The 22,161-nt window shown below is 36.7% G+C and overlaps 3 protein-coding genes across 4 annotated transcripts in view; 1 reads left to right on the top strand and 2 right to left on the bottom strand.

Annotated features, from left to right (window-relative positions):
• slx4ip (SLX4 interacting protein) overlaps positions 1 to 974 on the bottom strand; it is a 42,680-nt gene extending 41,706 nt beyond the window's left edge. Inside the window, exons 1-2 of the mRNA XM_056255012.1 lie at positions 753 to 974; positions 549 to 587 (exon numbers count right to left, since the gene is read on the bottom strand). Of these exons, the coding sequence (XP_056110987.1) occupies positions 549 to 575 (27 nt within the window). The 5' untranslated portion in view covers positions 576 to 587; positions 753 to 974. The remainder of the gene's footprint in view (positions 1 to 548; positions 588 to 752) is intronic.
• A 280-nt stretch (positions 975 to 1,254) lies between these two features.
• On the top strand, positions 1,255 to 11,599 carry mkks (MKKS centrosomal shuttling protein). Of its 2 annotated transcripts, none has more exons than XM_056255009.1 (5): positions 1,255 to 1,295; positions 1,936 to 2,921; positions 4,232 to 4,413; positions 8,141 to 8,251; positions 11,136 to 11,599. In XM_056255009.1, the coding sequence occupies exons 1-5, from the start codon at positions 1,291 to 1,293 to the stop codon at positions 11,547 to 11,549; spliced, it is 1,698 nt and encodes a 565-aa protein (XP_056110984.1). In that variant the 5' UTR covers positions 1,255 to 1,290; the 3' UTR covers positions 11,550 to 11,599. The 2 variants fall into 2 exon arrangements, with proteins under 2 accessions (XP_056110984.1, XP_056110986.1); XM_056255011.1 differs by having other exon boundaries at positions 1,265 to 1,295; positions 1,977 to 2,921.
• Positions 11,600 to 15,183: 3,584 nt separating this feature from the next.
• srd5a2b (steroid-5-alpha-reductase, alpha polypeptide 2b) lies at positions 15,184 to 17,395 on the bottom strand. The gene is made up of 5 exons (XM_056254880.1): positions 16,812 to 17,395; positions 16,171 to 16,334; positions 15,876 to 15,977; positions 15,595 to 15,745; positions 15,184 to 15,474 (listed from the first exon to the last, which is right to left on the bottom strand). The coding sequence occupies exons 1-5, from the start codon at positions 17,084 to 17,086 to the stop codon at positions 15,408 to 15,410; spliced, it is 759 nt and encodes a 252-aa protein (XP_056110855.1). The 5' UTR covers positions 17,087 to 17,395; the 3' UTR covers positions 15,184 to 15,407.
• Positions 17,396 to 22,161: the final 4,766 nt, after the last annotated feature.

The following is a 22,161-nucleotide window of genomic DNA, read 5'->3' as shown; positions in this document are numbered from 1 at the left end:
GGTCGAAACGATGACATAAAAAGTCCAAATGATTAGATAAAAGTAAAAGATTTTGAATTATGACATAAGTAATGATGAAATAAATAGGTTGAAATTATGACATAAAAATGTGAAATGATGATTAGATAAAAGTCAAAATGATGACAAAAAAATTCGACTATATAAGAAAATGTCAAACCTTGGAACTCAAAGATTTCGAAAACGTATTCGTTCGACAAAGAGTTCGAAAAGCCTCCTTGAGTTTTTTAATTTTTCATATTGACAAAATGTTAAGTTGTGGTGTAATTCTTATAACCTCTTGTGATGGCCTCATGCCCCTCTTAATAATTAATTATTTTATTTATTTATTACTGTTAATATCTATAACCTTTCATTTGCAATAAAAAAAGTTTTGACTATATATAACGTTAACTTAGGTCATAATTATGACAAGCTCGAATTGTTCTCATGTGGCGGCAGAAAATCACATTTAATCACACTAAAAACTATAACGTGAACACAAAATACTGCAGCAATGACCAAAAGATCAAATAAATACTTCTACATACCTTAACCACAAATTTAGAGGACTGCATTCTGATGAAACACTGCAAAAGATCAAAGAGAAAGCGCTGAACAACCACAAACAACAAAGGAACTGGTCAAAATCTCCACATCTAATGAAACTTAAATCATTTCTAATGCTGAGAACATACAGTGATGAAACCCAAATCAGTAACGTTTTTATTTTTATTTCTGAGTGAAATACTCACGTGTTTGTGACAGAAGCAGCTGGATGGAGCTGAAGAAAAGCCCAAATCGAAACAAAGCAGGAATGGTGGTAAAAGAACGCTCACATACTTTTCTTATGACATTCTGGTCGATTAGATATAATTGGCAATATAAAATTAATATTTGTAATTAAAATTAGTCCAAAATAACGATAAAATAACGGTAATGAAAGAAGCTTGAATCAGTTCCTCCCGCCGATGGTTTGAAACTTGCCCTGTCACGTTAGGACCACAGCGCGTATAGTTGTCATAGAGACTCGGTCGGATATAGGCGGCTGCATATTTTGCCGGACAGTCATGATCGTTATTCGTAAATTGCGAAATATCCATGGTGTTATATATCTTAACAAAATTATAGTTCCGCATTGAATGCGTAATGTTGGCGATGTAAAAGCCAATGGTTGTTTTATTGGTTTCTGTTGTTAAATACTTTTTTAACTGGCATGTTTGGTTACCACATAAGAGCATGTGTTGTAAGCCCTATGGTTGTAAGACGTAAACACAATCTGCTGCTTGGCTAATGTCGTACGGTTTGGTTTTTCTTTCTTATGTTTTGGTTTGGTCGTTGAACAATAAGCTTAACATTGGGGAATGTACGAGCCTCGTAAAGTAAATTGTACACGTCTCCTCGCGTTTTATAAGCTATTGAGTTTATTTTTATTTACAAATCAGCAACAAGAGTTGTCATATGAAATAATTCTATAAGTTAATGCCATCAAGTCATTTTACTATGATAATGTTAATAGGTTGTCGACGTAAAATACTTGCTTAACTCCAAAACAGCATTTTACTAATTGTTTTGTAACTACGTAAGCAGTTTTTATGACCTCATATTATTTGTCTCCGGACTACTATTTATAAAAGAATTAGTCACGCCACATGGCCATTTAAAATGAACTATTAAAGGTAAAAAGGTCGGAAAACTAAGAGAAACGTTTACCTTAAATATACACTCTCATGTATGCTTTAATATACATGTTAACCTAAAATCTTGATGTTGGTTTAAATCAAAGATATTATACTACAATATTGATCAATCATTACATAAAATCATTATATTGTACTATTACACATGTGATCTATTAAGTTCTAAGTGTTATTACAAAGCAACTGACCTGTATTGATAATCTTCTGTGAATTTCTCTGAATGAAACCAGTACCACAGTATGTCTCGCATTTGTAAGAAGAAACCTGCTATGTGCACAGATGAACCACTTTCAGACAGTAACATCTGCCAAAAGATAGCTCTTTTGAGAAATATACTCAGTACTGCCTATGGACCTACTGGCAGACTGAAACAAATACACAACAATGTTGGGGGTCACGTCTTGACCACTTCAACCTCTACAGCGCTGCTCAAGCGAGTAGATATGTCTGAGCCGCTTCTCAAACTGATCTCAACTTCTGTTCAACATCACACCGCACGTTACAGTGACTGTGGGCTGTTTATGGGGATTTTCATGCTGAGACTTATTGAAAATACTCAAAAATATAACCTAAGAACAGTTGTGGCAGCCAAGTCATACAAACATCTTGTGGAAGAATGCAACCTGTATCTTAAAGGAGACTCTTGTGGTTGTAAGGTCTCTGTAGACTTCAGCAGCTGTGACTCACTCGTTGCCCTGGCCCGCAGCATGATCACCAGCAAACCAGCCTGCATGTTGAATAGCAGGGAGACACAGCATATCAGTTCACTGATCGCACAGGCCTTTCTGTATTCAATCCCTTGCAACTCTCCTGATGTGGCCTGCTTTGGAAGGACAGTTACCATCGGCATTGAGGGCCAACCGGTGAGCGATTCTTCTGTTTTCCCTGGACTGCTGGTGGATGTCCCTGAGATGCTTCAACCTGCAGATCTCAAGAGACTGGGATCTGGTCCATTTAAAGTGGTGGTTTTCAGTGCATCACTGTCAGGTGATATGTCTGAGGTTGGAGATGTAACATTGGAGATCCATAGGGGAGTGGACCTAGAGCTTGATCTCCTTCAGCAGCTCTTGAAGCTTGGGGAACAAGTTGTTAAGGACAAAGTGAGCTTATTTGCTTGTCAGAAAGTAGTACATCCAGTCCTTCAGCACTACTTCAGGGAACATGGAGTGGTGGTGATAGAGAGGCTTGGACTTGCCCTAATGGAGCCGTTTATCCAGATATCAGGTAGATATTTTTGAATATTTATAGAATTGAATATGAATTTATAGCTGTTTTCTAAATTGTTTAATATAGTTTCAAGTTGTATTTCCAACTCTGACTGTATATTTAAAAACTAATAATTTTTTCTGAATAAAACAACATTCAATGAAGAAGTTTTTTGATGGAAATACATCGCATGTTAAAAAACGTATTTTAAAACTAATTTCTTAAGAAAATAAACACAATTTCTACTTAGCGTTCTTACTTATTCAGCAAAGACGCATTAAATTGTCTAAAGTGACAAACAATTTTAATGTAAAAAAAAATGTTTCTATTTTAAATGCCTGTCTTTTTGTACTTTAATCCTGAAAAAATGTCAACATTTTTAAACAAATATTAAGCAGCACACCTGTTTTCAACAATAAGAACTTTTTCTTGAGCAACAAATCAGCATATTAGAATGATTTCTGAAGAATCATGTGACACTGAAGACTGGAGTAATGATGCTGAAAATTCAGCTTTGCCATCATAGACATAAATTACATTTTAAAATATGATAAAAAAAATAGAAAATAGCTATTCTAAAATGTAATGATATTTCACAATATTCCTGTTTTAAATGTACTTTTCAACTGTAGGGTATGTATTTACTTATGATTTTTATTATTTAAAGCCATGCCTTCTTTGAATTATTTATAGGCTATAATCAGTGTTGGGTAAGTTACTTTAAAAGTAATTAACTACTAGCTACTAATTACATCTTCACCAGTGTAATTATATTACTGTATTAATCACTCTCTTAAAAGTATTGCATTACAAATCCAATATCAACCTCGACCGGTTGAACAATACAAGGATAGACATGAAACTGCTCTTTTAATTCTTTAAAAATAAATTGCATAAATTATTATTGAACTGACCAAAGTATTTAAAGTGATAAGGTTAAATTAAAAACATACATTTTATAATTAGACGTAAAATGTTGATGTTAAATCCAGTATTGTTTGATATAAAAATTGTAGTCTGTACTGTATTTAATGCAATTACATCAGAAGTAAATGTAATTAAATTACAGAAAAATTAAGAGTAATCCCTTATTTTACTTTTTCCAGGGAAAGGTAATTAAATTTCAGTAATTACTTAGTAATGAGTAACTTAATTACTTAGTAACTTAGTTACACCCAACAATGGTGATATATATATATATATATATATATATATATATATACAGTATATGTATATATACATCATTATAACATCATTGTGCAATACAATAGTATTGAAAAGAAATGTCATGCTACATTCTTAGAGGCTTCATTTTATTTTAATTTCAGGTGCTCGGGCTGTTGCTTCTCCTTGCTCTCCAGTCCCGGCTGAAGCTTACGGACTGGTTAGAGGATTCTGTTTCCAGTCATGTGGATCCAGAGAGCTGCTCCATCTTCTTCCTTCTGAAGATGCTGCAATTAGCACCTTGGTACTTTGCCACAGAAATGAAACTATGCTTGAAGAACTGAAGGTTCGTCCAACATGTTAAAGTCAAGATTTTTATGTTCATTTAGTCATTTTAATTATTTTAATTTAAATGCACCAATAACAGTTTTTATACCAATTAATTTAAACTCACAGTTTGAAGCAATTTACCAAATTGAATCAAGCTAATGAAAACATCTGTCTTAGATGTGTTTAAAAACATCTGTTTTAATGCTCTCATTATCCCAAGTCATGAGACAAAAAAGGATCTTTAGGAAATATAATGCCAATTAAAAGCTGCATTAAAATCATCGCTATATTCACAATGCGCATTTTTATATCGGCAGTCAAATCATCACAGATACACTATATTGCCAAAAGTTTTGGGACATCTGCCTTTACATGCACATGAGCTTAAATGACATCCCATTCCTGATCTGTAGGGTTTAATATGGAGTTGGCCCACCCTTTGCAGGCATAACAGCTTCAACTCTTCTGGGAAGGCTTTTCACAAGGTTTAGGAGTGTGTTTATGGGAATTTTTGACCATTCTTCTAGAAGCGCATTTGTGAGGTCAGGCATTGATGTTGGACGAGAAGGCCGGTTGCATAAAGCACCTTAAGTGTAATTTTCCTTAAGAACGCCCTTAGGTTTCCCTTAAACTTAAAGGCTCGTACACACCGGAACGAAGATCGGCGCGCATTATTCGTCAGCGTTTTTCAACGCATTTTTTGTGTTCACACCCAAGCGATTTTCGCTGACGTTGAGCCGAGTGAACATGCAAATTCATTCCCTGACATTAGATGGCGCTTAATGTAAAACAGAAATAGTCCTATTTTGTAGTCGCTGTCGCGTTTGTCATAGTTCTTTATGTTCAGACACCAACGAGACCAGCAGCTCTACATTCATCTCGCCTTGCATCTTCCTCGTCTTATTTCTTCCCGGCAGTGTAGACCATAGATATCCATAATAAAGGCCATTGGCCAGCAGCGCGGACGAGACATCTAGCCTTTATTATGGATATCTATGGTGTAGACGCTACTTGGCGCATCTTCTTCGCCGTTACGTTTGTGTGCTCGGCAAGACCGTTTTGAGTTTGAGCGTCCCCAAGTTGTGTTTTACTGTAACTTCAGAAGCTCCAGACACATGAGCAAAAGCACCAATCTCATTGGTCGGATAGTTTTTGACGCGGCGCGTCAAACCAAAAAAACGAACCCGAGGCGTTTTTTTAAAAATGACGCTTTTACGCGTGGCGTTTTTCGCGTCGGTGTGCACACTCACATAGGCGTTAGACGAGGCGTTAAACGTCGGCGAATAACGCGCGCAAAATTCATCCCGGTGTGAACAGGCCTTCAGTGTTACACGGAGCGAGCAGGTTCAATCCTATTCTTCTAACGAGATGCGATCAGCCACTTTATATGATAAACAAATTTTCATTTTGCTGTTTTTTCACATATAAACACATAAAGCACATCTTATATAGTTAACGGAAGCTCAAACGTGTGTACGTCATGTGCAAGAGCAAACCTCATTGGTTCTTGCGCTTGCGCGCCCGTTTGATCTTCCGAAACAGCCTGAATCATATGGATTGCTTTTACGTCTTTCAATAAATGGACAGAAATAATAGGCGAATATTAAAAATATCTTTATTTGTTTCTAAAGACGAATGAAAGTCTTATGGGTTTAGTCCGACATATAGGCCTAGGTTAGGGTGATGACAGAATTTTCAATTTTGACTAAACTATCAATTTGAGTTTCTGTCTCGTCTGGTCCTTTTTCATATTTGATTTTCTTTTTTGTTTTCCTTATCGATGTTATGCTGTTTTCTGTGAAACTTACTGCTATCTGTATTAACAAATAACGTGTCCATGCCAGCAATAGAATTTTATAACGGCAAAACCTGCCGCTGTCGTGAAACACTCAATGGTTTCCCTTACCTAAGAGAACTGTTTAAGGGATTATATGCAACATCCTTAAGTCATTCCCTTAGCTGAGGGGAAATCACGCCTTAAGTCTCATACTTAAGGGAAAAACTTAAGGTGCTTTATGCAACCGGGCACTGGCTCGCATTCTCCGCTCTAATTCATTCCAAAGGTGTTCTATCGGGTTGAGGTAGAGCCCAGTCAAGTTCCTCCACACCAAACTCGCTCATCTATGTCTTTATGGTCCTTGCTTTGTGCACTGGTGCGCAGTCATGTTGGAACAGGAAGGGGCCATCCCCAAACTGTTCCCACAAAGTTGGGAGCATGTAATTGTCCAAAATATCTTGGCATGCTGAAGAGTTCCTTTCACTGGAACTAAGGCCCAACCCCTGAAAAACAACCCCACACCATAATCCCTCCTCCACCAAATTTTACACTTGGCTCAATGCAGTCAGGCAAGTACCGTTCTCCTGGCAACCGCCAAACCCAGACTCGTCCATCGGATTGCCAGACAGAGAAGCGTGATTGGTCACTCCAGAGAACACATCTCAACTGCTCTAGAGTGCAGTGGCGGTGTGCTTTACACCACTGCATCCGACGCTTTGCATTGCACTTGGGGATGTAAGGCTTGGATGCAGCGGCTCTGGCATGGAAACCCATTCCATGAAGCTCTCTACGCAGTTCTTGAGCTATTCTGAAGGGCACACGAAGTTTGGAGGTCTGTAGCTATTGACTCTGCAGAAAGTTGGCGACTTCTTCGCACTATGCACCTCAGCATGCGCTGGCCCCGCTCTGTGGTTTTACGGGACCTACCTCTTCATGACTGAGTTGACCGTGGAATATTTAGTAGTGAGGGAATTTCACAAATGGACTTATTGCACAGGTGGCAACCTATCACAGTACCACGCTTGAATTCACTGAGCTCCTGGGAGTGACCTAGCCTGGGTTTCCCCATACTGCCTTTGCGCAGCTCGATTTTATTCACGCTGCTAGGCAGTCTGGATACCATGGATCAAATTTTCGCCTCAGCGAGGGGACCAATCACAGAATGGAGAGGGAGCAGCAAGACGATGACGACGTCTATGCGACACACCGAAGCAGTTTGTTTATATACCTATGGATCAAACATGGCAGCAGACGCGAAGTTACCTTTCGATGCAGCCTTAGATATTGTTCTAAGTAGTTTAGAACGCAAATAAATCTCTGACCCATCGTCTTCTTCCTCGTCTAATTTCTTTCGCTCTACATACGTCATCTGGTATAATTGAAACGATTGGCTATGAGCTACGTACAGGCGCATTTGATAGACATTCGTAGCACACAATAAACGGCTCTGGGCATTCGTAAACCACGCCTCAAATACGAGAAAATGAACATGTGGTTCCCAGACCACGTCTCAATGTCAATGAGACGTGGTCTGACGTTAGCCAGGCTAGGAGCAACCCATTCTTTCACAAATGTTTGTAGAAGCAGACAAGCAGTCTGCATGCCTATGTGCTTGATTTTATACAACTGTGGCCATGGAAGTGATTGGAACACCTGAATTCAATGATTTGGAGGGGTGTCCCAATACTTTTGGCAATATAGTGTATTTTATGAAGGTTCAATCTATTGCCCCGCTCTGCTAATAATCTCTGGTTGTGCCGTACAATTCAGTAAGGTTTATTTTGGGTGCATTCTTCCCTCTCAGTTCTCCAAGCTATTTATTTTGTTCCTTGTATTTTTAAGTTCCAGTTTTCCAAATGACTTTTTCTAGATTTACTGGACTCACATTTATTTATTCAAACTTATTGCATGAATCCCCTCTTTCCCTTCTCTCATATGATGAACATTTGTTTCATTTGTTGGACAGATGACATGCCAGAGAGCAGAACATGTGTTGCGACTGACTCTGAGGGAGCCCTACGCCCTGCTTGGAGGAGGCTGCACAGAGACACTGCTGGCCACCCACATCACACACATGGTATTCTGTTCCACTGAGTTACACATCACATTCAGTTGCATTTCTACAATATTAATTACTAGATGACTAAGTTTTACTAGTCAAAATGTTATGAAAAGATGCATGGATTATGCATTTCTTGACTGTGAATTAGGGCTGGGCGGAATGACGATGTATATCGTTACCACGGTATAAAATGTCTGTTGTTAGAGATTTAGCTATATTGCAGTATGTAAATATACATGCCTCTCTCAGATCGTGCATCGATGTTAAAAAGTGTTAAGCACAATAAGCAGTACCAAAAAAAGAATGCGATGCTCGCCCTGACTGACACACAGCGTAAACGCGTGCACAGAAAGCCACGTCTCTCGATATGTGATCCCAAATTTCACGTCTTATTGTGCTTGAATGGTCAAATACACACGCTATAATGTCAAAATGCCCATCATGTAGAGTATTCATGTAAACACAGCCGGTTATGTCTCCAGTGAAAGTAAACAGTTGGGTGTAAATTGGATGTGTATCAGTATAATGGATCCCGTGCGTTTGGTCTTAAAGTGACAGCAGTCTAATATACCTACCTGCTGCTCTGTCATTAATGTGAATCAAACAAAAGAGAAAATAACATGCTGCTCTTGACTGAATAACTTAGTTTTAGCTTTAATAAGAAAGAATACATTTATATTTAATTCAAACAATGAAGACTATGCAATATTTTATTTTTACATTTGATTTTTACATTTCTGTAGTAATTCTTAGTACGTTAAATAAATCTATTGTACTTTAAAAACTTAATTTAAGTCATGTTTTTGTTATATTGTATTTGTCCTATTGTTTGTAATTTTCTTATTTTTAATAACAGAAATGACATAAAATAATAAAATAATAACTATATCGTGAAATAAAAATTTGGTCATATCGCCTATACAGTCATACTGGTCATACTGGTCATACTGTGAATTATGAAATTAAATATATTCTACTTTTAAATTCTACTTTTTTTAGCAAAAAAAAAAAGAGAGAAGATGATAAATTGGTGTGAACATACAAACATAAATAAATAAAAAATATTATTACAACCTGATGAAATACGTTATGAAGACCAAACTGGTTGAAACATTGTTCTTGGTTGTAATAACATTTTTTTGGAGTGTACAGACATTTACCACTTTTCTTTGTTAATTTTGAGGCCATGCTGGTCAAAAGTTATTCAAAGATTTGACAAGGTTTTATGAATCTTCACAAAAACTAGCTCAGTTCATATTCAGACAAGTTCTCACAAAATTAGAAGATGCCAATTTAACCTATTTTAATGTTTAATATTTGTTATTAATTAGTGGCAAATCTACTCATACCTACTTAAAATGACCACTAGGGGAGCTATGAGCAAACAAATCTGCTCAACTTTTATTTTTTATTTATTTTTTTATTAATTCAATACCAACAAGAGGTATTACATATTCGTATTATCACATTAACATTAGCTGCCAGAAAAAAAAAAAAAAAAAAAAATTTGCATAAAATTCAGTGCTTTCAAAGCATTACATGTTTTCAGCACTTTTTTGTTTGTTCCAAAAGATTTACATATAATTTAAAGTCATTTTTAAAATGTGAAAAATTTGGTTTGCATTGAGCCAGCCCACTGCTTTTCATGTGGTATTTTCCCAACAAAAATAAATAAATAACTCCATAATAATGTTGTTCTTTACAAATTGTCTTTCTTTGCATAAAAAAGCACATCAAATACACACATTTCTATCATACACTTCAGTTTTCTACTATTAAAGGTTTCTAAATCTTTCCAAAATAATCTTGAGTACATAGTCAAAAAAACGTATGCAAAATAGTTTCTTTTTCTAGTGCACAAAATTCACAGGTATATGAAATATTAAGCTTAAATCTTTCCAAAACATGCTTAGCAGGATAAATTCTGTGAAGTATTTTGTAAGACACTTCCTTAATTTTGTTATTAACACAAAACTTATTTGGCAATTTCCATGCTTTGACCCAAGAAATATTACCAAATAAAGCAGACCAAAAGAATCTTGCTGCAGGAAAAGACACAGAACAAAGAGCATTTCTTATATCCTTATTGCTACATTTTTGTTTTAAAACATTAGCATCATCAATGAAAATGTTACCACAAAGATCATCCATGTTGATTTCCACTCAATTAGAGTTATTTAAGAGTAACATCACACTCTTTGGAATCGCCTCAAGAACAATAGCAAACTCTCTTGGTTTAACTGATAATTGAAATTTTTGTAGAACTTCAGTATATGATAACAGATATCCATTGGAATTAAACAACTGTCTTACTAATATAATCCCTTCATTGAACCAAGTATGATAGAATAGTGATTTGTTTTTATATAGTACGTCTTTGTTATTCAATATGAAATAATTGTGTTGTGAAAAAAATTGTGCTTAAATACACCAATTTCCATGCTAGCAGGGCTTGTCTGTGAAAACTGGCCTGAAACTGCATTTCAACAAAAAGTCTATGTCTATGCCTCCAAGAGTATTAAATATATAATTAGGAAATGCATTGCAAAGACTTTCTCTATTCTTCAAAAACTCTAACATAAATTTAACACACCCATATCGAAAACGTGAATTTTAAAGCTGTTATGTTTTTTTTATTTTTTTAAAGACTTGTTTCTAACAAGTTACTAGATAAGAATGTGTGTAATTTACGCTGTAAAACAAAACGTCCAAGTATCGTCAACTTAGGTTTACCACAGACTTTATTTTACTCGTAAATTGAAAAACCTCATTATAAACACATAGGAAAATGTCAAGGGAACCACTGGTGAATTAGTCTTCCAGGTTTTGACTCTATTGGTGTGTGCCCTGTAATTTCTGCTTGCTGCTATATTAAATGTTTTGTCATTTTACTTTACAGAATCAGTCCACAGCCACAACAACAGCTGCAGCTCTGGGAGTCTCTCACTCTGAGTTTATCATGGCAGTCAAGGCATTCTGTAGCTCTCTGCACGCTGTGGCTCTTTCCTTAGAGCATGACGGGCAGGACTGTCTCATTGACCTGACATATGCTCACCGATGGGTCCCAGATATCTACCCCCAAACCAGTGCTAGGCAAACCTGTGGCTGTGGTCTGGTGGAAGACAGATCCGACTTGGAGAAGACCCCACTAAATACAGCGTGCCACACTGTGTCTCCTGTTTTCCTGGAAAACACTGACAATCGGCCCAGAATATTAGACTCGTTTTCTGCCAAGCTCAATGCTTTGAATGTGGCGGTCGAGATGGCTAATTTTGTTCTTGATGTAAAATATATAATAAAGGATATCAATTGAATTATGATGAATGAACTGTGCTTAAATAAAGATTCTAGGTTTGATATATTTTATAATCAAATATTTTTCCGAGACTTCATTTTTCTTCATAACTCCATGTGGCAAAGTACACGTTAAATATACATTTACCTCCAAAACCAAAATATGAAGAACACAGAGAGTTATAAGTCTTATTTGATGCTGCTAGTGTCAGTGAACCTGCACTTTTTGCAAATATTCAAACGGCCAAATCTGCAAACTTTTAAATTAAGCAAAATAAAGTTTTGTGGTTACTAAGAAGTACTTGGGTGTGGCAAAAGGTCCTGCTTACGTCATCTTCATTGTACCTTTGGTAGCTTATGGGGTAATGTTCCTGTAATTAGTGCAGTGACTGAAAGGGTAACAACATCTGCTAGATTAAATTACTACATAGAACTATCTACTCTAGGAAATTATATATTGCAAGCAAGAACAACTAGTGTGTTTTGTATACGTGTAGTTCCCCACACTAGGTGTAGTCTTTGATTTCAGATCCTTTCCAGTATAAGCATTACTGCTGTTGATTTGGCTATTAAATACAGAAACTTGTTTCTGACAAGGAATAAAAAAAATTAAAAGATAATTGCGACTTTTTATCTCACAATTCTGAGGTGTTTTTTCTCACAATTGGGAGTTTACATCTTGCAATTCTGACTTTTTTTTCTCACAATTGCGTGATTTCTAAAGTCGCAATTGGGATTTATGATATCAGAATTGTGAGTCCGCTCAGGATCATGGAGCATGCTTGGAGCGGAGGGGCTGGCCACTGCGCTGAAAATGACCTCAACCTTGATCATTCAAGAACGAAACACCACTGTGGTGATCGGAGACGCAAACGTTTTAATGACTCTTCCAGTGGTGAGGAGGAAAAGAGCTCCGATATTGAGGTATGTTTCTTTTTGTGTTTAGCAGTGGTAAAACAACATTCAAACATTTCTCTGCACTCACTGCAACTCACAGGGGGAACGGTGAGAAGAATCGTGCTCTCTTGGAAGGCAGTCTGGCTCCCTCCACGGACATCGCTCTCTTCCTCCGAACTGGACCTTTAGGAACTCTTCTGGTCCGCTGGGCGCCTGGACTGGCGGGGAACTGGCTTTGCGCCAGTTTCCAGTTAACACTTCTTGTTTGGTCTCTGACGCATCTGCGGCTCAGGATCATGGAGCATGCTTTGAGTGGAAGGGCTGCCCACTGCTCCAAATGACCGTGAACTTGCCTGAAGGGTAGCATTGCGCGCTTGGGAGGGAAGTGGGTAATCATTTTAGACTGTTTTTGCGCCTCCGCAAACTTCTCTGAGAAAACCCTTACGGCGTCATCAAATAGGCCTTAGGGGTTCACTGGGGCGTCAAGCAGCGTTGATTTGTCTGAGTCACACAATTCTGTGAGCGTGAGCAACACATGCCGCTGCAGCACTACCAGGTTGCCCATGCTGCGCCTGACTCCTTGGGCGAGATCTACTGCTGTGCACAGCTTGCGAAATGACTCCAGGTCCGGGACTTCCTCGTCCAGGGACTTCAGGAGTCTAGTTTGAAACACCTGCAGGATCACCATTGTATGAAGGGAAGATGCTTTGTGTCCAGCCGAAATGTGTGCCTTCTCGGCGATGTGGGGTGTAGTCCTACTTGGCTTAGAACGCAGAGAACTCGACTTCCATCCGCGGGACGGACACAGGGGAGCCGCGATGGCCTCTTTAACGGGAAAACAAACACTTTCAAAATGAAAATGACAAAAGTACCACTACAACCAGTAGATAGCTGCAGAGGACCACTCATTAGCTCATTTTCCGTCTGTTGCTACTTTATCACTTTCAGTCGTATCAATTTGGTTTAATGAAGAATTTCGCAGATTCTTTCCCGTATTAAATGCCTCTGTCACTTCTAAAAGTTTGCAGTATATGTGGGCGTTGGTCCTCTGCATGGCAAACAAAACCTTTTTCAAATTATTAAAGCTGCAGTCCGTAGTTTTTCCTCTTTGTCGCCATCTCTGTTCGAAATCTGCAATTGCAGTTATTCGCAGAATTATCAACTTTACGTGAGTTGTGCCTCGGCACGGCACAGCGCGGATGAATTCAATGTTTTGAGGAGAATGGGCGGCTGTCAGTCACCGCGCCGGTGTCGATACTGGCATTCAGAATCACAGATTATTCTTTTTGGAAGTATGACCAACATAAGAATTTTCACCGGAAAATTTCATCTGAACAAGTAAGTAACATCCACTTTTATTCTGACCAACTAAGGGGAAAAAAGCATTGCAGTAAATCGCGCTGATTAAATCTAACGATCGCTTATCATATCACGTCAAACCGTGCAAATTATACTTTCTTCTCAAATTGTTAATGTTAACAACATCAGCATTGCGTGACTACATTTAATGCCCTTCCGATATTTATCCTTGTTTTTGCAGTCTCTTTTTTTCTGTAGCCACTCCGAAGTCCGAACGAAGTCTTTTGCATTTTACAACGGGGGAATCAGTTGTCACTGGTGATTGTCGTTTGAACCTTTCTGGATCCGCCATCAAATTGATAAGTTAAATTATATCAAGTGTGAGAAAAGGCTATAAATCTCCACCTCCAACATCCTCACACGCAATATAGCCTACTAGCCGAGACTCCTTCTTTATGTGTACAGATGTGATGTAATGACGCAAAGACATGCTCGAATCTCCCGCGGAAATCCACCAGTACCACTGGAATTAAAAACATTATTACAAGCTTACCGTTTTAAATCGAGCGACGGCAAGCAGATAGTTTTGAACACTGGCTGGTTATGTACTTGCTCAAAATCATTTTTAACCCAAAAAAGTTACGGAATGCAGCTTTAAATGATTATATAGCCTACAGAAAGCAAGCCTGAGCTCACTTACACGAAAACCTACAGTTATCACCTCTGATTGGCCATTCTTTTCAACAGACATGCCTGTGATTGACAACCACCGCTAGTAAAATATTGGAGAATCATAGATTAACCAAACACACAAACAAGCACACAACAAACTCGCTTCAGACATACCAGCATCTCTGTCTCACACAAATGCAAAACTGTGTGGTAATTGTATTCATCGCGCAGACCTACTTTTTTGTAGCACATACAACATGTCTCACTGTAAAGTCCTGGCACAGTCATGCAGAGCCGAAGCACAACCAAACAATGTTCTTCTGCAAAATGCATGCAGTTTTGTTGTTTAACCAACAGAGGGCCATAGTGTACCTTAAACCACTTTAGATTTACAGCATTTTATCAAAAAAACACTTATGGTTTCATTTTTCTGTTCATTATATTTTCTTCTTTAAATATGAAGTGAAATTATGCATAGCATCACCAAAATTATGATTGTTAGCAATCAACAATTGGTGTAAACACCAAACATGTCATTGTTCAGCAAACAGATAATCCTATAAACACAAAATCATGCAATTGTCTTGAATGGCTGAGATGTTCATGTTTTAATAGCACCACAGAGTCATACAGTTTACACTTTTTTCTGGAAATCAACCAACTTACAGTTGTCTCTACATATTAAGCTGGAATAGAGGAAGCAATCTAAAAGTTACACACAGTAACACACAAATAACTGCAATAACAAACTGTAGAAATAATAAAAAAGAGAAAGTTGTAGTAAAGTGTCCTTTTTATATAATAAATCCTTTATCATAGAGGAAGTCAAAACCATTACACACAATCTGGTAACATATTCAAGTCATAAATGTTCCTATTTGTGCCAATAATTCCCACTTACTGTATGCTAAATCAGGCAATGAAAACAAACCAAAAGGACAGGTGTACACTGTAGCAATTAAAAAGATGAATTATTTATTTCTGTCAGAACGCAACTACATTTGTCTGCTCAGAAGATGAAGGGTATGAGAGATCTTCTTGATCTGGGGAAATCTTTGAACTTCTCATGATAGAACCTGGAACACATTAGAGAAACCACATGTAGTTTTCTAAATCAATCAAATACCATTGAAATCATGTTGAAGACGTACAGTTTAATAATTCTGTGAGTGATTTGTGAATTTTGGTTTACTTACCTGTGATGGTGATAGGCTCTTGGGCCAATGAAGCAAATTGTGAAAAAAGCAAAAGCAAATGTGGGTAAGGACCACGTAGCAACCGCGTAGCCCAGCCACTGTACTATCTCCCCAAAGAAATTTGCACCAGACACGTACTCAAATAAGCCGCCTGCAGATAAAATAAACACATAAATCACTTCAGCATTCATTCAGTGAAGCTAATTGCAGTTTGCTTACAGAGACAGAAATAAAGACAGTGAATGATGAGTGTTGCTAACATTAAAAAGACCCTCAAATACCTCTCGGGATTTTATAGGTAATTTCTCCAGGTTTTCTCAGGCTGCGAAGAATGTGGTCACTGTGAATATTGACTCCCATTCCTATGAAAAATATGATCAGGCCTAGAGAAATACAGTTTAAAAATTTGTTTAATAAACGTACAATTTTATATAAATATTAACAAGCAATTTATCTGAAGTATTTTTTAATTTTTTTTAATTAATGATAATACAATAAGCAAAAAATATTGATATATATATATAATTTTGATAAGCACACAATTTTATTATAATTATTTCAGTAAACGAGTATTACCGGCTAGCAAACAGGCATCAGAAAACCATGTGGTGTTATATGTAGCACAATGCAGCAGATAGTGTGCCTGCAGGAAGCCATTAATAGAGCAAAACACCATCCCTAACAGCATGATGTTGAACGGATACGGCCGCCCTTTGGTCAGCAGAGAGTAGATGCAGCTCCTGGAAACCAGAATGTTATTTGTATGATAGGTCATCTGCCTATAGTGCATTAAGCATTGCTCACGTCATTCACCTGCTTTTGATTCAGTTAATTACTCAAATCAAATATTATGTTACATTTCCGCAGCCTTCATAATTGTCAGCACAGCATGATTGTTAAAGAAGCAGGAATCCAGAACATTCCACCCAGTCCGTTCCCTTTTGTCTTCGGATTAAGGGTTATTTTTCCCTAATTTGTTCTGGGTGAGTTAATACATACAGGTTTGTGAAATGGCGTAACTGAACTTTTGCATATACCAAAAAAAAAAAAGTGAAGTGAAAAAAGCAAAATCTCTCTGACGACATGCCAATGACATTATAAATTTGCTAAGATTTATATGCAGTCACCTATAATATCTGCATTTTATACTAGTGATCTTTCATTAATGTTGTAAAATTGTTTGTAAAAATGTTTGTCCCATCAGGCACACAGCTTACCTTTGGAAGTAATGCAAGCAGAAGGTCCAGAGCATCAGGTGTTTCCCAGTGCTGGGATTTCCATCCGTGATCAGCATCAAAAGCAGGGGCACCAAGAGAGCGGGAAGCTCCTGGAGGAACCAGGCTAGCCTTGCGGGCACCATCATGGAGTTGCCCGAGGTGTCCACGTAGCGGCCATAGGCAGCGTGAGATTTCCTGAGACATATAAAGTGCATTACCCCACCCAGGATCATCCCCAAACTCAGGCCCTGGACGAGGAGCTCCTGGCACTGCATGGAGGTTGAGTATCTGTCCAAGTCCAGACCAGGTTTGAGCCTAATGTTGTATCTCCCCTCTTAACCCCTCACCAGAGCTCTGCAAACACAGCGTCTCAGAGCAGCTCCTCCCCAAAAGCAGAGGGAGAGCCGAATCCTGATCATGCGACAGTATGCACCCTGCTGAAATGTGAGATTGCCTTTTTCAAACAGATTTCCTTTTTGAACATATTGCGAGATATTTTTCCACTTATGCACTGGTGGGAAGCATCGGTTTTCATGTGATGGAATGGTATCAAAACACTCGCTTGTAGGTGAGGCTTGGCTATTGTTTTTCTTTCATCAGTAAGAAGACCATGTTGTTGTTAATCACGCGTATTTTGTGTTCAGAAGGATGTAACACAATGCTTTGATAGCATTAGCATAGCATAGCAATAAGTACAACAATATAGAAGATTGTTCTCAAACCAAGCTCATGCTCCACTCTTCACCATGATGGTAACCCTACAAAAAAAAAAAAACATAGCAGAAACTCTTCTAAATTAGCTAAACAATAAACACTACTAAATCTCCCACTTAACATTGGTCTTGCACAAAAAACGGTAACACTTTACAATAAGGTTTCATTTGTTAACATTAGTTAACTACATTAGTTAACATGAAATAACAATGAACAACTGTTCATCATATAGCACTTAATTTTAGCATTTATTCTCCCCTTCGAGTGTCATGACACAGCATGCTGGGAAATAGAAATCCCAGCCCAATTTCAGTTAAATTTAAGTTTGTCTAAATTAAAAGAAACAGGTTCAGATTAAGTAAAATGTGTCAGTTTTGTGAACTCAAAAGAAAAAGAAAGTTCTAAATACTTATAAAAGTTCATTTGATTGAACTAATTATTTTAATTTAAGTTATCCTGAACCAATTCATTATTTTGAGTTGAGTGTTTACAGTTCAAGTGAGGTAAATGAAATACTTGACCCCCCAAACATATTGTTTTGGCATATTAATACTTTTCAATATCTCCTCTCAGACTGTAAAAATTAAAAGATGCTTGAGGCACCATTTAGGTTTCCTTACATTTTTACTCTGGCTAAACCATTCAGAGAACCTCTGGGCATCTTTTGAAGGTGCCTCAAATGTGCACTAAAGGAACTTCACATTTAAATATTTACATTATATTATTTAATAGTGATCTGAAAAACCCCAAACAGTGACTAGCATCTTTCATTTTTACATAAGCCAGGAGTATTTCCATAAAATTGCAGATTTTTTTTTAGATCATGCCCTGAGCCTGTTAACGTATGAATTCAGTTCACTTTCAGAAAACCTCTTTAGCTCGCAACAGGTTGTTTCCTGTAATTAAGGGAGTACCTGCTGAGAATGGTGATTAATGCGTGGATTCTGTGTATGTAGAGAACTACATGAAACAGTAGGAAGTAAGCCTGAGTGTTTCCTCTCGCACCATTTATCCATATTACCAATAACCTTTCAGTGTTTATGTCCCCAGTGTAAAGCAGTCACTCAATAAAAGTCACTTAAAACAACAGGGCGCGCAACAAATCCAAGTCTTTTAAATCATGTTTCCAAGGAAACACTTAAAATAATACAATATACAGCCTGACTAAATTGATCTTAAAATAACCTTTTAGCATTCATTTAATTAAAAAATGAACAGTGCACATTAAGCAACTTAATTTTGTTTAATGTTGACTTACAAAAACATATTTACCTGCTCTGCAAAAATGAAAGTAAAGACAATAAAAATCAGAGCAGATTCACCCAATTAACTTTGAACAAGTTCTTAATTTTGTTTTTCAGAGCATGATGTAAGCTGGAGATCAACACTGAAGTCATTTCTGGAGGAGAAACTTGCAGTCACCACAGCTGACACCTGTGTCCAAACTAATTCTCAACAACGTTCTCCTCGCCCTGACGTTCAGTGCGACCTGAAACGGCTCAGGAGATTTGAAATGTCGACACTGCTAAACAGCGAGAACAGATTGATGAAGTGATATTTGTTGAGCTTGGCCAATTAATGGGAACCACCGTCACCTCACAAATCCTATTTCAAAGAATGGTCAGAGAAAATGGGGAAAAATGATTTGAATTTTAACTCTAACCAGTGCAAAAAGTGAAAACCACAATTGTGTGAGCTGTGAAGGTACAGGTGAATGACATTGCACAACACACCAGACTCTGTAGATGTTTGCCTTTAAAGCTTTTACTTCCTAATCCTGAAAAAAAGCTGGGTTTTTTTACAGAAAATAAAAACTGTTTGCTTGCCAGAATAATTCAGTCGAAATACAGTGAAAATGTAAACATGCAGAACAACCTGTACATTTTACAGTTTAAAACTTAAAACATGGTAATAACACTGGTGTGGTAAAGTGAAAGACACGTGATGAATCGTATAATCACAAATAAATCACAAATAGCTTTTCCACCAAGCTTAGGTAAATACTAATATATCAAAAGTGTCATGCACACAAATGCTAAACACCATCGTGGTAACATACTGTACATGACAATACAATAATTCATTTAAAAACATAAGATGTACCATAAAACTCTAATGTACATAACTGAAAACAAAAAACTAAGAAGAACCATAATTAATAAAATTGAACACCAAAAAAATGTGAAGTGTCACACATGCAAGGACTTCTGAGAATGTATATTAAAAATAAATATTTATTTTTATGGGAACTTACTTTTAACCAATTAACAGGTTTTTACTGTCGCATTTTTGGTCTTTTACAGATAAATTACAATCTTTTTTTTACAGTGTATCTTTACCCTAGTGAAAGTATTAGCATCATGATTTAACCTATTTTCTCAATACAACTTTTAACACACTTTAAAATAATTGCACTTTAGTAAAAATATATTTGAAGTGAAAATTCAGTTTATGTTTTTAAAGGTGTATTTATTTGCACTTTATTAAAAATATATTTTAGGTATATTTAAACTGTGTGCTGGAAATGATCATTCTAACAATGCATTGAAAGTATACTTTCAAAATACATTATAGTATATACAATAGTATTTTGTACAAAGTATAGCTAAGTTTTATTTGTCTAATAATGTACATTTGTTATTGAAGACAAAGTATTTGGAATAAGCCAAAGGTATTAATGAGCACTTTTTACTCAACTATAACACACCACGAAAGCCTCGTGGGCAAGTGCACCGACATGTGCTTCGGGAGACCCGAGTTCGAGTCTCGGCTCGTGGACCTTTCCTGATCCCGTCCCTCCTCTCTCTCTCTCTCTCTCTCTCTCCCATCTGCCACCTCACTTCCTGTGTAGCGACTGTCCTACTCCTATCCCAATAAAAGGCGATAACGCCAAAAATATCTTTATAAAATGAAGACACTCGTAATGAATTTGTAATGTACTTGTAACACAAATAAAGTACACTTTAATATCACTAATCAAGCATGTAATAAGTCCCTACACATGGCATACTAAGTATACTTGAAGTTGGTCCAATTTATTACTCAAAAGTATAATAAATACACTTAAAGTTATGCTTTACTACAATTTAACTACAACTAAAATATACTTAGTACAAAATGAATTGTTTCAAAATAGCACACTTAAGTTAACTAATCATTAACACACTTAATTAGTCTGGCAAGTATACTTAGCATAATTTTTTTTTCTCCAGGGTATACCCATAACTACCACCATATTAAAGACATCTTTCATGCTAGTTTGCCAACAATTTATAGCCCCAATTCCAGAAAATTTGTAAAATACAGTAAAATCATGAATCTGTGATTTGTTAATTCTCTTGAACCTTTACTTAACTGACAAAAGTACAAAAAATATATATTTTATTTCAATGTATTTTGTAAATATAAACCAATTTTGAATTTAATGGCTGCAACACACTCCAAAAAAGTTGGGACAGATGCATGAAGTGAAAACATTACAGAATATTCAAGTTAAATTCTTTTGAAACAGTCCACATAGCAGGTGAACTGGTAATAGGTGAGGGTATCGTGATTGGGTATAAAAGGAGAATCTTGGTCTTTGCGAGCAAAGATGGGTCATGGCTCACCAACCTCACCACTTTGTGCCATATTACATGAGAGAATTGTCAAACAATACAAAAATCACATTTCTCAATCATGCAAGATTGCAAAGTATAGGTATTGCATGTAACATAATAAAAGAAATCTCAGTCCGTGTAGGGAAAGGCAAGAAAACTTGTTTTTTATTGATTTTTTTTTTGTGTGTGTTACTGTATGTTGCGGGTCAATTTGACCCGTTTAGATTTTCTAGTTGTTGGAAATACTGGTTAACCTATGATTTTTTTTCTTGATAGTTTGTGACTTTTTCTCATTTATCATCATGAACAAAGTTTCAACATGCTGATGTGTTTTGACATATACAAACAAATAAACTATTATGTTCGCGGGTCAATTTGACCCTCATAGGCAGCGATTCAAAAGCAACTGTACAGACACAAAATAAAAACATTTATTTATTGTATGTAAGGACACTTCAACTCCAGTTCTAAAGTGCAAGTGTATCTAAAAGTGCTCTAACCCTAACCAAACACACTTGAAAAAGCTAAATCACGGTGCTCAGAATTAATTGCCAATTACAGATGAAAATCTTTGTCAGACACAGATAGTAAAATAAGCTCTCGTTTCTATATTCAAGATATCTGAAATACCTAGCTTTTAACCAAACCTTTTATGTAGGATTTTCAAACATTATTTTCATTATACAGCCAAATTTAATTGTTCAGTTGATGTTCTAAGCCTAAAATGTAAAAATAAATAAATGAAAACGTAAAAAAAAAAATGTATATGCAAAAAAAGGTAGGCCTACTGTTTATTTTCAAATTCTGTCAAAACAAAACGGTTTTAAAAAATGGACAAATGTTGATATTAAAAGTTTACAGTTTGTACCTGAATCTTTGTTAGTGTGATTTTTGAGGAATTATATTGAATCCAATTAGGGTCAATTTGACCCGCTCCATAAAGGGTGTACACAGAAATCGAACAGTGCACGAGGGTTAATGTGCGTGACCCTTTGAGCCCTCAGATGTCATTGAGAAACCATCATGCTAGTGTTAAA

The sequence above is a fragment of the Rhinichthys klamathensis genome, unplaced genomic scaffold (genome assembly GCF_029890125.1).
Source record: "Rhinichthys klamathensis goyatoka isolate OS25496 unplaced genomic scaffold, OSU_Roscu_1.1 h1tg000115l_1, whole genome shotgun sequence".
Lineage (NCBI taxonomy): Eukaryota > Metazoa > Chordata > Actinopteri > Cypriniformes > Leuciscidae > Rhinichthys > Rhinichthys klamathensis.
Note: the sequence above shows the minus strand (reverse complement) of the source record. Positions and strands in the feature narration are given on the sequence as shown.

Coding starts and splice junctions, on each gene's coding strand:
- mkks (XM_056255009.1), top strand. Junction 4,414..8,140: donor CTATGCTTGAAGAACTGAAG/GTTCGTCCAACA, acceptor TTTGTTGGACAG/ATGACATGCCAGAGAGCAGA. Junction 8,252..11,135: donor CCACCCACATCACACACATG/GTATTCTGTTCC, acceptor TTTACTTTACAG/AATCAGTCCACAGCCACAAC.
- srd5a2b (XM_056254880.1), bottom strand. CDS start 17,086: ATGCAGTGCCAGGAGCTCCTCGTCCAGGGCCTGAGTTTGGGGATGATC. Junction 16,335..16,811: donor TGCTTGCATTACTTCCAAAG/GTAAGCTGTGTG, acceptor TCTGGTTTCCAG/GAGCTGCATCTACTCTCTGC. Junction 15,746..15,875: donor TACCTATAAAATCCCGAGAG/GTATTTGAGGGT, acceptor TTTTATCTGCAG/GCGGCTTATTTGAGTACGTG.